Source organism: Dermacentor silvarum, chromosome 1, assembly GCF_013339745.2.
Source record: "Dermacentor silvarum isolate Dsil-2018 chromosome 1, BIME_Dsil_1.4, whole genome shotgun sequence".
Classification (NCBI taxonomy): Eukaryota; Metazoa; Arthropoda; class Arachnida; order Ixodida; family Ixodidae; genus Dermacentor; species Dermacentor silvarum.
The window spans coordinates 297089368-297104465 of NC_051154.1; the positions used below are offsets into that span (position 1 = coordinate 297089368).

The window sequence follows — 15098 nt, forward strand, 5'->3', positions numbered from 1 at the left end:
GAGTGTGTAGAACGAGTGTGTAGAACGAGTGCGTAGAACGAGTGCGTAGAACGAGTGCGTAGAACGAGTGCGTAGAACGAGTGCGTAGAACGGGCGCGTAGAACGGGCGCGTAGAACGGGCGCGTAGAACGGGCGCGTAGAACGGGCGCGTAGAACGGGCGCGTAGAACGGGCGCGTAGAACGGGCGCGTAGAACGGGCGCGTAGAACGGGCGCGTAGAACGGGCGCGTAGAACGGGCGCGTAGAACGGGCGCGTAGAACGGGCGCGTAGAACGGGCGCGTAGAACGGGCGCGTAGAACGGGCGCGTAGAACGGGCGCGTAGAACGGGCGTGTAAAATGAAAAGCATTAATGTCCATTTTAAAGGCGCTGAGCGGTCCTTCGAGTTATTAACTCCTCCGGGGCAAGGAAGCGCGTTTTCATTTGGCCTTACGGAACGCGCAGAAAAAAATTTGCCAAAGCCATTGTAATGCTTTCGCATTCCCACTCGTAAGCAGTCTTAAGTGTCTCTGCAACGTTTGTCCTTCGCTGCACCACCGTTTTCAGTGTTAGCTAACAAATCACAATCCGTGGTTGCTTAGTGGCTATGGTCTGGGGCTCCTAAACATGAGATCGCGGGATCAAATCCCGGCCATGGCAGCCGCCTTTCGATGGGGGCGAAATACGAAAACACTCATGCACTTACATTTAGGTGCACGTTAAAGAACCCCAAGTGGTTCAACCTAATCCGGAGTCCCCCATTATACGGCGTGCCTCATCATCAGATCGTGGTTTTAGCACGTAAAACCCCATAGTCGTAGGTAAAAAATGTGATGGTACCTGACGGAACGGCGCCATGCGTGCATTTGAAAGATTTTGGTTTCTTCGATACCGTTGTGACGAGTTCACGAAGCTTTGTTTCCCCCTGAAATGGCGTGGTCGCAAGTTTTCAGCAAAAAAAAGTACAGCTGATTAATATAATTACTTTAGCTGTTCTCCACAACTAGTTGCAAGTGTGTAGTGAATTATTTATAGGGACGTTGGAGGTCAGGCGACTGATGTAAATAACGAATTTTGCACTCGCTTCCTCGGCTGCCCTGCACGGTTTGCCGACGAGGGGAACGCGCGTGCAGAAAATACGGCGGGTAACTAATATGCGGCGTTTTATAGTGAGTAGTCCTATAAAAGGCTCACATTAGCCATGTTCTGCACTATGTGCATACACGGCTCGTAGAAGACGGCTGCAGACGTTAAACGCCTGCTCAGTTGAGAATAAGTATTTATAGGCAAGACATGTTTGTCAAAGAAGTGCATATACTTTAGCACCACAGGCACGAAAAATGTATCCTACTTTAAACTTGCAGTCATCCGTTCAGCATAAGCTCGCCACGCTCTTTGAACGCGGTCGTCTGCAGTAGCCAAAACTACACTAGTTCGCTATGAGGTGGCGCTTATGTGCACACCACGTAAAGCAGTTGCACCACAACGCTCCGACGTCATTTTTAATGAAGCACGCAGAGACGAGTTTTCTTTTTTTTTCATAATAATTTCACGCGCGAGGTCCTGGTTCGATGCGCGGCATCCTTGTTTATCTATAGGAAGCGGAGTCTAGCTAAGGCGGCATTTTAATGCTCATCAGTACCATTCGAAGTAAAGATGAGCACGCCCCATCGGCCAGCTTCGTGTCATATGATATTAAGGAAAAGCAGTCATTTGTAAGAGCATGATTGCACAAAAAATTACTACTTTGCAGATCATTCTTTACCAATAGCTAGTCACAGGCAATGCAATAGGCGTTGTAGGTCATTCCTGTCATGAATGAGTAACTGTTTGTAAATGCAACGTCCAGGCGAAACCACAATAGCAAGGATTCTGTTCCGACTGAAAAGAGATGTTTCTTATGGAGGGGGCCTTCTGGCGGTGGGCCATCGCCACACTGTCGTGCGCTTGTCACGCCGATCGCTATAACACGACTGACAAACGCCCGAACGGTGGCGAATGAAGAAACGCTTGGTAAGAAATTTTTGACCCTGTTCTGGCGACAGCGTGATTCGGACTTGAATCTTGAGGTAAGAGAATCGCAGCAGGCTTTCTATGCAGGGTGATCATTTTTAAGTCTTAGGGAATGTTTAAGAATCGCCTGTGGCCGATAGCAAAATTTTTGCCCTTGAGCTGGATAATCCGAAGAAGCGGACAATACTAGGACAAGAAATCGAAACACATATTCAACTAATTAACAAAAGTTCACTAATTAATTTAATAGTGAATTACTTTACGGTACGCATTGCAATTTACGAATTGTTGCCAGTGAGTTTGCAAGACTTATCCCCTTGAAGTTAATTTTCATAAGTTTGAGGTATTTCCCACACTTTTTGCTTCAATGCATGAAAGAGCGTTTTGTGAACAAGAGCGCATTTCTACGGCTAGTTTTATGGCATATACCTCCAGCGAGGTGTCGTTTTGACAATTCCATCCAAATGGATTGACCAAACAATCCCATCGGCCACAAATCCCAAAAACAATAGGCACCTTAGGTTATTTTTGTAAGATAATTAGTGAATTTATGTTAATTAGTTAAATGTGTGTTCTCTTTCTCGTGCAAGTATTGTCCGCGTCGCTGAATTACTCATCTCAAGGACTAGAATTATTCTACGTAGAAAAGGCGATTTTTAAAGACTTCGTGAAGCTTAAAAATGATCACTGCCGTATGGCCAAAGCACCGGGACACCTTCTGTGTGTAAAGTATAGGCTCTTGTACGCCCTATAATAAAAATGGTGGCAGCCTCGTCGAATCTAGTATTTGTTCCAACAAATAACGTTAGCAAAAGGTAACGGATAAATAAGGATTCGGGAATATTCGAAATTGCAAATGCGGATCGAACAAGGTGAAAGTGACAGCTGACGCAGGGCTTAGTAGTTCGAAGTGCATTCCGTTCGGAGCACGCAAACCCGCACACGGCCCTGTGACATGCTTGCTTGCCTGCACACCCTGAATCGAACTCCGTTATTATAAGAAGACAACAAACAATGACACCAAGGACAACATAGGGGACATTACTATCATCTATATGTCAATGGATGTCGCTAATGACTTGCTACCTCTCCGCGAAATATATTGGTTGCAGAGCTTCGTGGCAAAGCAGGCCAATAAAAAAGAAACTGAAATAAAGAAATTATAAATTATTGAAAATGAAAGCCCGAATGGCTCTTGTCAATAGTTTTGTCCCGGCAGCATTCAATATATCGCAATGTGACTATAATGGAATAATGTAACTACATAGGTTTGTGAGTGGTGGCGCTGGCTAACACTCCCAGGTTAAGTTCTTGTAAAAGATAAATACCCCGGAAACTGGACGGGAAAACGGCGCCGCGGTAGCTCAATGGTAAGAGCATCGCACGCGTAATGCGAAGACGTGGGATCATTCCCCACCTGCAGCCAGTTGTTTTTTCGTCCGTTTTCATTTTCAATTATTTATAATTTCTTTATTTCCGGTAGGATGTATTAGTCACCCCTATGTTGTCCTTGGTGTCATTGTTTCTTGTCTTCTTATGATAATGGAGCTCGTGATTTTAAGTACGCAAATCCGCTTCTCTACGCTATTTCTAAGACTCGCTAATAAGCGCGCACTTTAGTGTAACGTGCCGATGTCAGCTGGGGTTCCTGCGTTTCACATTATTGCGAATACGCTTCTCTCCGGAGCTAATGTTTTACAATGGCTGCATTGCTTAGAGATATTCAGCTGGCTTAGCGGTGTGACAGTCACCGCTGTAGACTTCCAGAAATCCAGGTCAATTTTCGTCGTGTCTTTGTTTCGGCGTTTATGCGTCGGTGTAGTATGGCAAACTACGTCGGTGACACGCTACACTGCGGGAATGTCATTTCACGAATACATTGTTCACAGCATTTTAGTACAATGAAGTGCTACTGGCGGTAAATCCTTGTAAAGAGAGAGTTCAGTGTGAGCGTTGATGAAGTTGTCATCTATATGTCAATGGATGTCGCTAATGACTTACTACCTCTCCGCGAAATATATTGGTTGCGGAGCTTCGTGGCAAAGCACGCCAATCACCACGAGCGCTAATGTCTATGTGCATGTCATGCTCAACAACATGCTTCTTCGTGTCTCTTTTCAGTGCGCGGCAGCATCGGGCTCTAGTGAGCACAGCCTGATGAGCGACATGTCGGACACGAGACCTTCGTCACTTGTGTACCACCGCCAGACCTCAGGCGTAGAGATGGTAATGCTGGTGAACCCACGCAATGGGACCCGACAAGAGGTTCCCGTCCAGTGCACGCAAACGCCCACACGGCCCTGTGACATGCTTGCTTGTCTGCACACCCTGAATGACTTTCTGGTCGCCATTGGAGCGGAAGTCAAGGAAGTCGCTTTCCGGAAGATCGCAATCACTGATCGGCAAATACTTCTCCGCGGAAGAAACTTCAGTTCCGAATACGTTCGTGACGCGGTCCTCACCTTGTACTGTCTACTGTCTAAGCACCGCTGCGTCGACGCCATGGACATGAAGGTACAGTTAACTGCAAAACTTTTCATGTGGACCATGACTCTCCAGAATTTTTTGTCGGACTGCGTGCTCATTTGAAGAGTAAATGGCGCAGAGCTGTACGCGAGCGTATACCTATAAATCGCATCGCTTTTAGTTTACGTCAGCACCACGTTTGATCCTTCTGCAGCACTATCCATTTCTGTTATTGAATGGGCTAGGATAAGCCGTCACTGGAAGACGTAACTAGGTTTAAACAGCTTTGCAGTACCACACTTGCCTATGATTGTCGGCAACCTTGCTCAACATACGTCAGAGAACTGGCAATAACGCTACGGCGGTACCTGCTAAACGTGACAGGCTATTTAAAATTATTCCACTAATCTGCAATGCAAATACTGATGAATAGTTGAAGATTTTATTTATGGTACCGTAATCAGATCAATCGCAACGCATATTTATGCACTTGCATTTCGTGAATGCACCACGGAATTAACCGTGTTCACGTGCCAACTATCCGTACAAGGGACCACACGCAAACCGAAGATCATGCGGTAACCTACTCGGCTAATTTTGAAACAGTGTGCTTCGAGCATGAAAGCGTGATCGGAAAGATGAGCAATAGGATGCAAGGATGAAGCTCTTTGGGGGTGCACGCGAAGTCTTGTTCGAGAGTTTTGTTTGATGCACACTTTTAGAAATTCTCATGGCGCTATAAAATAATCGTAGGCATTGCGCAATACAATACCCTGGTGCCCTCGGAGAAACAAATTAGCGAGTTTACACAGGGCCTTTAAAGTTCGGCTTAATAAAAAATAATTTAAAAAATGAGACTACCTTATATATATTCGAAATGCTTCTCGTACGAGTGGTTTATACGCCCTTTTGCGGCCTCAAATTTCGCTGTCAAGGAAGATCAGTGCATTCATAATTATATTTTGCCAATTACTTTATTTTATTTGGTGATTATAGACTACATTTATTATAGCTAAAGACAATCGTATTCAAAGACCAACTCGTTCATACTTCTAGAGTGATTTTGTTCAGAGATATTCACGATTAACTCTGGCATGCTATATGCTAATTTCGCATTCAGGGACGAGAGTATTGAAGCAAGAGAGCCAGTGTTTCCACATGGGGGCTTATATTCGTCGGCGAAACATTTGCTTTCATTTTTAGTTTTTTTTTTGGCGTTGTTTTCCTGGCGAACACAAATGCCTTTGTCGAGACGTTGGCTCTTCCCTGAGACCTTCTTTGTTGGACCACTGGGGATCACTTGTGGAATGACTACGATAAATTTGTTCTGCTAATATTCAGATTATTAATATCCAGACGGAACTTCAGTAATGAGACACTTTAGCTCTGCGGGAATATGCAGAGAAAAACAGTTGGTTCCCTCTGGCGATGAAATTGGTCATAACACGAAAGTGAAACGTGTATTCTGAGAAGCAGTGGTAGGTTTGTTACACATTCATATATGCAAGTCCATAAAGGGGCAAAGTCTTTTAATAATAAGTTTCGCTTGAAGGGCGTCGCAATTACCGCAATAGCAAACACGCGAGGACTGTGCGTCTGCGCAGCGTAAACAGCACCCCGGAGTCTGCCAGGCGTCAAAGTTAAACCTGACGCGACGATGACTGTCTGTGGCGAAACTGCGTCGTTGGAGCTCCGGTGGTATATTGCGCGTCCATGGACATGCTCAATGGAGAGTCGCCACGGCACCAGCAAGAGGTGGCAGTTGTCACCTTTGAAATAGCGCCAGGAAGGCGCTAGAAACACCTTGGCCCGTTAGACCAACGCCGACTCAGACCAGTGCGTGGAAACTCCCTATTCGAAATTGCGTAATTGTGGATCTCGAAGTTGCCCACGGTCGCATGCCGACGCGCCGCGCCAGCGCCGCTTTTCCCACTGGTGGTTGCCAGTGAACACAGAAAGAAGTGTTCTTTCGCGTCCATCCAACTTTCTTAATTTGTGAAAACTAGCTATTGCCAACAAATGCAAGCAACTACAACTACTTCACTTCGTTCCACTAGATCTTAGGAAGCCCAGCAACCGCGAGAAGCGCGCATGTTTTTTGAAACCGAAACTGTCTTTCCCCTCTGGGGGTTGACCACACTGGCAAGCAAGACAGATGACAATTATTGTTTGGGAACAAAATACCCCTCCATCAGGCGACAGCATTTTTTAGTGTATGTATAACAGATTTCTTAAACATTATTCACAACACCCTGTATAAGGGTTCTTACTGCATACCTCCCATGCCTTCCGCCAAGAATTTTAACCTGCGACTTATTTGGCGTCAACTTTAAGATCATATATTTAGTAACATGCAGAAAGTTTCAATCTATGAAGATTTCTTCTCCGAGTGAAGGATCGAAGCTGCCAGTTAGAATTGCGAGGGAAAAGAAATGTGTTCTGTCCAGCATTCAAGAAAACGGTTACTTTGTATACACAAAGGTCTTCTTAAAAAGCCGTACAGCCGCATAAGCTTATATCTTCAGCTGCGTAAAATAAATCGGGGCGCATTTCCGGCCATTTGCACAATGGGCAAGCACTCGCAAGTAGACTTGGAAAGACGGCATTGTGTTGCCGCCATACGAGTCAATATAACATCGCACGGGTGCATGGAATAGCAACAGAATACGACAGCACGGCTGAGAGTTTGTGTGCTACGCCTAAAGTTAGCTGTAAAAAATACACGCTTTGAGTGTCGTAATTCGTGAAAGGGAGACACGCAGTGTCAAAAAAGAATTTACCCTTTTTACCTCTTGACAATTTCGCGATAAAACGCGCACGCGCACGAAGGCAGCGTGTACGTAGCAATTACAAAGCTGTACCACTTGCATGCTCACCGTCATCAAATGTTCAGTCGATGCCTCAAACAAGTTTCGATTGGCTTGGGATGGTGTCAGTTCTGCGGAAATGCAATACATTCGAATTGAATTACTTTTCTACTGAAATAACGGCTTGAAGTACGTTCCATACCTAAAAAAACGTCTACGAAAACATTTTTCTCAGATTACATTTCTCTGGTCTACAGCCGTTCGCGCACCATAGATTTCTATTGTCGGCCTGAGTTTTAGCCCTGATTTGTCGATAAAGAACAAATCTCGACTTCAAATGGCAGGAATTTTGAGATATGAGGCAGATATGACTAAAAGATCCGCCGTCTGTACGTAAGACTTGTCCCGAAAATTCCCATAGTATATAAAAGTTCCACCCGTGGCACCATCGTTACCGCAGGCTAAATAAATACTGCGTCAACGAATTTCTGCCTTGCAAACGTTCTGCATACTATGTGGCGTAGACAATTGGAAGCAACTCAGTAAAGGCCACTTCGTTATTGGGCGGGTAAATCAGCAGTTCTCAAAGTTCTCCAGCATGCGCTGCTGCACGCTGTAGACAGGCATGCGCTTTGCCGCGTTTCTTTTCTTAACTAAAGACAATCTCATATGGCATTAACCACGCAGGTTCTCCGGAATTTGCCGCAGTCCACCAGATTTCAATCGACTTTCTGGAGATTCCTGGGGTGCCACTCCTGGGTGACTTGCCTCGAGCTGGTGAGATGCGTCCCAATGAGAGATTGCATTCCAAGCATCATCACCGCCATAAGTGACCTGCTGGTGAAACAGCTGATTCAGCTGACGCTGCGCGAAATTTACCTGGAGGGCGTGACAGAGTATCTGCTGGATGTCCTGGAAAAAGCCTTTCACAATACTCGTACTCTCAGGACGCTCAGCATCTCCCACGTCGGTTACTGTACCAAATCACAGGTATTTGCTACTGGCTTAAATTAGCGATTCTATTTGAATATAGAAGGCAGTCCGTGTAACGCCGGCATTGTGGTGGTATAACTATGGGCATCAATCGAGGACGAAAAAAAAATAAGATGGTAACAGGAATTAACATGTTGCCGGCTCGATGTTTTTGCCGATAGAGTAAAGTTTGTAGAGCAATTGGTTCATAGACTTTTGGGAAGTACACAAGTGTTACCTTAACAAATGCAGAGAAGATTGGGACTGAAAAGGCGCTAAATAGCTTGACTACGGTACCAAAGACGTTCAAAAGATTGTCACCAATTGCACATTTTATATATTTTCCTGGAAATACGACGCGACCTTTTCAGAAAAAAATTGGACTTTCAGCACGAATATGTACCATCGGGTTAGTCATCATAATGACAAATATTACGTGATTACGAATATTGACCACATATACGGGATGCCTTATTATATCGTGAAAATAGCTGATGTACTCCTGACTCGCAAATTCGCTTGATGTTAAGATGAAGCCTTCTTACGCAAGAACATTATTAGCGGCAGCGATACAGAGTAACATGTCTTACTTCTCGTCCTGTCTCGTAGTGTACATGATAAAATATTGCATTACTCTCCGCGCTAAACTGTCGTACGACATTGGTTTCGGTTGGCAGAGAATTACTTTTCCATTCATCGCTATGTTCAACTTCTTTGTTATAGCTGTCGCCACTAGTCAGAACATCCAAAAGTTATGTTGCTCCTCCATGTAGGCACATCGTGGCAGAAAGGATTAATACGGTTTACAGAGTTGTATGGAAAGCGAAAACAGTTCCAAAAAACTCAGTGCCATTGCAATCTGTGAAGGTGGATGACCAGTGGAGCTGTATATATGGTGATAAGCTATATTGATTTCAATAGACAAATACCACCTAAATAGTCACTATTTACCATGTTTATTATTTTGTCACTTAGGTGACTACAGCTATGTGGTGGCTATGGTAGACGGCCATGGGTTTTCTATAACGATGCCTCAGGGGGAATGGGCACTTCTGCTAACCCCGTCGTTCTTCGTAGGCATGCTGTTCTTCCTCAGTCCGCACAATACACCGCCTACCTATTATATGACCAGAACGCAACTGAGATAACGTGCCTATGCCGTGCGTAAAATCACCAGCCAAAGAAACGGACCCATTGGCTATTAAACGCAGCTGGGGCACACCAGTGATACGGTTTTGCTTTGTATCGAGGCTACTGCGTTTTTGCTCTACGCGCTCGGTCTACGCACGCAGCCATCCGCTGAAAACAAGCGTATAACAGCTCCGCTGTAAAATGAACTATTATTGCGAAGCTTTCTATGTCGCACTGATTCGTCCGTGAGCGCCGAAAAAGCACGGCAGGCAAGCCAACTTACACAATGGAACTGTCTGCGCATCTGCGCACACAACAGAACTGCGCACGAGTATCGTAGAATACTACAGGTTACATTCGCAGTTGTACTGATAAGAACAATGTAGATTTAGGTGCACGTTAAGCAACCCCAGGTGGTCCAAATTTCCGGAGTCCCCCACTATGGCGTGCCTCATAATCAGATCGGGGTTTTGTTACGTAAAAACCCCATAATTAGGAACAATGGGAACTGCAACGCCACGCTTCCCAGACGAACTGTATATATCTGCGTTGCATTACACGCGTCACGCAATGCATTCCCGGCCGTCACCGTGGGTAGGCCGCGGGTGCGGCGCACGGCAGAAGAGGCTGCCGTACGCGAACGTAAGCGCGAGCGCGATCGTGCGCGTAAGGCCGATCTCGTGCATCGGCAACGGCAGAGCCTCTGACCGTTGCCGGGACTGCAAGGCAATACTGTGCAAGTGTAGAGTCGTCCGTGAAAGTGTGAGTGTGTGCGTGTAATCAACGGCTACATGTTATAAAATAAAGGCTATGGAACTTAACGAAATGTCTCTTCATTCAACTTCAACGTTCAAAAAATACAATCATAAACAAGCAATCAAATCACATATGCAGTGGATCTTGTTGTTGAGCATTTCTTAGGTTCATTGTGTGCTCGTTGGCTTTGGACTTTGACTTTGGTTCAGTTTGCATGGGAGAAAGCTTCGCGTTCAACCATTTTTCTTTAAGGGGCTTTGATTTGATTTGTCCTTCACGTCCCTGGCCCAGAGTACAGTCAATCCACTGGTAAAATCCCCGCTCCAAAACATTTATTACAACAACTGCTATTCCTACTTTCCTAAATACTCATGTACAGCCTCCCGTATTTTTAGCTATATCGCGTGAGTGTCCATCACGCGTCATTTTAGCGCCTAGCGCGAGACCGGCAGAATACTCACGAATGCACTAAGCACTCTCCTGTGCAAGAGACGTCTAATGTGATGGTGTTCTAGTGTCATATAGCTAAAAATGCGAGAGGCTGTACATACGCACTTAAGCTATAGGGTTCGCGCCATCACTTCCTGCCCTTATTTTCTCGGCCGTCGCTAACCTTATCAGCATTTCGATATCATACCCGTGGAGCGCTGCAAGCCCCTGCTTTCTTACAATGCTCGTTGATGGCCGCGTTGTCTAGCGAGAGAGTCAGAAAAAAATCTCCGATGATTACGATACTCCCTAGCGTGAATTTTGAGCTCAGCTGTTAAGGTGTTTTGAATTACCGATGTATTGAGGCAAAGTATTAGATTCTTAACGACAGGGTCCGCTCGGCGGCGTCGCTGAGCCATAGAGTAACATATACAAGGATAAGACGGGACACTTCCACAGGCCCCTGCGGCTGATAATGATGATCATGATTTATTGGCATCCGCTTTGAAATGGGGCTGCGACAAATAGTGACCTAGCCTGCTGGATTTGATCAAGTATACTAGTTATTTATCTATCATTTTTGTATACCTGTCATTATTCTTTTTTTTTTCAAAAATTTACCTTGTACCGCTACCTATGATTTTAAGAGATCAGGTCGTATCCATCTTTTTCCTGCTTTTTTTCCACCAGTACTCTAATCGTCTCTTGCTTATCTCTACAGCTGATCTGTTGTTTCCTTTCACTTTAAACCCAAGCGCTTCTGGGAGTTGGACGTTACCTACGGTTCTCGCTGGGTGGATCCCGTCGCATTCCATTAGGATGTGCGGAGTGGTCTCTCAATCTTTACTGCAGTATACACATGCTTCATCTAGTTCCGAATATTTGCTGCGGTATGTTTTGGTCCTAAGGCAAACGGCTCGAGCCTCAAATAGCAAAGCACTGCCCTTTGTGTTATCGTACAAATTTTCCTTTCTATTTTCTTTCGTCTCATTCTTGTAAATCTCCATTGTCCTTTTGTTTCCATTATTTGCATGCAATGAACGGTCTCCATTTCTCGTACTTTCTGATGACTCCTGGTTGTTTATTTACAGTTTCGATTATCCTGTACTTGGTTGTCTACTTCCTTGACCTCTTCCTCCTTTCTGTGTCCACGCTTTTCATGTACAGATACTTGTGCACTTTAGCCGCCCATTTATTTTCATGCATGTTCCTGAGCCTTTCTTCAAAACTAATTTTGCTCTGTGCTTCTCTGACTTCAAAAGAGGCCCAACCCATGTCACCCTGCACTGCCTCATTTGTGGTATTACCGTGGGCTCCCAAAGCCAACCAGCCTACTGATTTTTGGTTAACTTCCAAACCCGACAAGATATTCGATTTTAAGCATAGAATGGCATTTGCGAATGTTAGCGCTGGTACCATTACTCCTTTCCAGATTCCACGCACCACCTCATACTTATTGTGGCCCCACAGTGCTCTGTGTTTCATTATTGCTGCATTCCGCTTCCCCTGTATTTTCAGATTATCTTGGTGGTTGCTTGAGTAATTCTTTCCTTCGTTTATGTGTACGCCGAGGTACTTATATTGCTTCACTAAGGGTATTACTTGCTGTTGAATTGGCACCACGAAGTTACTCGTCTCGTCATTAAAGATCATAATTCCTTATTTCTCTGTGCTAAATTTAAAGCCTAAATTTGTCGCTGCATTCCCACAGATATTCGCACGTATCTGTAGATCTTTTTTATTGTCTGCTAGTAGCACAATGTCGTCGGTGTACATCAGTCCAGGGACCTTCTGTTGCACCATTTGTTCATTACGCATGTAGAATAAATTAAAACCTAATTCGCTGTTTTCTAGTCGTATTTCTATACCCTTAACGTAAAGCGTGAAAAACAATGGTGACAGAGGGCATCCTTGCTTCAATCCTTGGTGAATTCCCGCCTTTTCGACCTTCCCACACCACTTGTACTTGGTTTTCTCTATATATATCCCTCAGCAGCTCCACGAGATCATCTATGCCTTCGTGCTGAAGAATATCCCATAACAATTCTGTCTACGTTGTCATAAGCTCCTTCAATATCTAGAAATGCTATCGATAAAGGTCTTTTCTGAGCTACTGAAATCTCTATGCACTGAGTTAGTACAAACATATTATCCTCTAAGCATCTGCCTGGCCTGAAGCGATTCTGTAGTTCCCCAATACATCGTTTTTCTCCACCCATTTCGACAGTTCTAATTTCATGGCTTGCATTGCCGTCACTAATATCACCGACGTTACTGTAACTGGCCTGTACGAGCTCGTCTTATCCTTATCTCCTTTGCCTTTGTAGATGAGGTTCATCTTGCTTTCACGCCATCCAACGGGAATTTTCTTTGTTCTAATCACTTGTACTATGGTATTATTCAGCAGTGCCTTGCTTTTTGGACCAAGGTTTTTGATTAGCTGTATTGGGATTTCATCGGGGCCTGCTGCCATTTTGTTAGGGACATTTTCTGCGGCCTTTTTCCAGTCAAAGCTTTCTATGCTAAATTTTGATCTCTCAAGCCTCTCTACTGTTGCTGAATCTGTTGTCTGAACTACGCTTTTTCTCGTGCCGAAGTTATCCTTAATAACGTCTGTGATGTAGCGCAGCGCATCGTCTTCTTCGTAGATGTTTCCGTCTTCATCCCTTATAGCGGTTTGCGAGTTTTTATTTGGAGCTCCGAGTTCTTTTATATGGTTCCAGAATATTTTTGGGGCACCTCTGTCTCTTTTGTGAATGTTACGCACCCAGCGTTCACTTGCACAATTCATTTTCTCTTGCACGAGCTCACTCGCCACCCTTTTCTTTTCTCAATATGCATTCCGTCTAAGGAGCACCTCTTCGTCTTGTAATTCCAACTTTTTGACTTCTCGATGAGCCCTAGATGCCTCTTTACGCTCTTCTATAGTTTATTTTATTTCTTTGTTCCACCAATTACGTTGTTTCCTCTTTCCAATCCAACAATTATTTTGCCGTGTCTGCCTTATTTAAGGATGCATAACGTCCACGAGTTCCTTATATTCCCAGACTGCTGTAGGAAAAGCCTCAATTTTCTTCTCTATGTTGTTTGCGATCTCTGTAATTTGCTCGTCATTCATTTTTAAAAATTTTGAGGTTATTGGTTCATGTTCTGCTTTGGTGTCTCGCCCAAACGTTAATGCTAAACGTCTATGATCCCTTCCCAGGCTATTTTTTCCATTTTCGTCTATTATCATTTGGTCTAGTTGTTCGTAGACCATTTCTGAGACTAAGGCGTAGTCGATACATGACTGCCTGTTTCCGCATTGCCACGTTACCTGTCCATGACACTCATTTTCCCTGTTAAATACTATAAGGTTCTGTTCATCACACAGATCCAGCACTAGAGAGCCGTTGTAATCAGTATATCCGTCGAAATCGTCCATGTGTGCGTTCATATCTCCCACTAATATCACCTGGCCTGATTTACTGAACTCATTAATATCGCTTCTAATGCAATAAACTAATTCCTGATTTTTTTTCTCGGCTATCCCTATCTGTTCATAGGTGAGCTACTCCCAGCCACGTCTCTTTACCTGGCCATGTGCCGCTAATCCACAAATGCTCTTTACATGTCTCGTTTACCCTTCGCCACTCAATACCTCGCCTAATTAGTACGCCTACGCCTTTCCTTGGCCCGGTCATTCTGTTGCACCCTTCCCATACAAAATTGTCAATAACAGGCGGCTGCTCCAAATCTCGTAGATGAGTTTCGGTCAAGGCGTACACGCTAATCTTTTCATCATTCAGCTGCGTTTGAATTTCCAGCCATTTTTTTTTGCTTGCGACCACCCTCCATGTTAATGTAGCAAATTTTACCTTCGCTATTCTTATCCTTTCTGCGTCTTTTCCTGACTCCTGATCGTCTAACTCTTCTTAGTCGGGTTCGCAACGCACCTAGTGGGTGTGTGGAATCTACAGACTCAGAGGTTGGGACCACAGGAAAACTAATCACGAAGGCTATTTTCTGGTGATTAGAAAATTTACATGGCTTCCAGGATCGCTTCCGTGCGAGTGCTCGGCCGGGCGGCTATATTTTGATTTTTTAAGGTGTTTCTGGCATGCATCGAGTAGCTTCGTGTAAGCTGTCCCACCAGAGCAGCAAGCACACGATGCCACTATGTGTTTGTGCAGGCATTTTAAATAAACATGACAAGTGTTGGAAGACGCGAAACTTTATTTTCAAGTAATATTCTCAGTAAGCACATCCACACTTCTTTTTTTCGCAACGTTCGATGAACGCAAGCACAGAAATATGGGTGCACTATACTATGCAAGACATGCCAATACGGCTGCGATATATTGAGAATAAATTTCACAAAAGGAATATAAAGGCGGTATTATAAAAACCCCACAAAACAGTAAAACTGCCGAAGACGGCATTAGTATAAAAGAGGAAAACAACGCTCCTCGTTTGAAGCCTCACTTTTCTTATTAAGTGGTAGTTCCTGGCAGCAAAGCAAACAAGGAATGAAGGCTGCTCACTACAGTTGTCAGCAAACCACGCTC

At 44.5% G+C, this 15098-nt stretch overlaps 1 protein-coding gene across 1 annotated transcript in view; it reads left to right on the forward strand.

Moving 5' to 3' along the window:
* Positions 1-15098, forward strand: part of LOC119437244 (uncharacterized) — a 63188-nt gene that overhangs the window by 9009 nt on the left and 39081 nt on the right. Inside the window, exons 2-3 of the mRNA XM_037704285.2 lie at positions 4112-4504; positions 7951-8253. Of these exons, the coding sequence (XP_037560213.1) occupies positions 4148-4504; positions 7951-8253 (660 nt within the window). The 5' untranslated portion in view covers positions 4112-4147. The remainder of the gene's footprint in view (positions 1-4111; positions 4505-7950; positions 8254-15098) is intronic.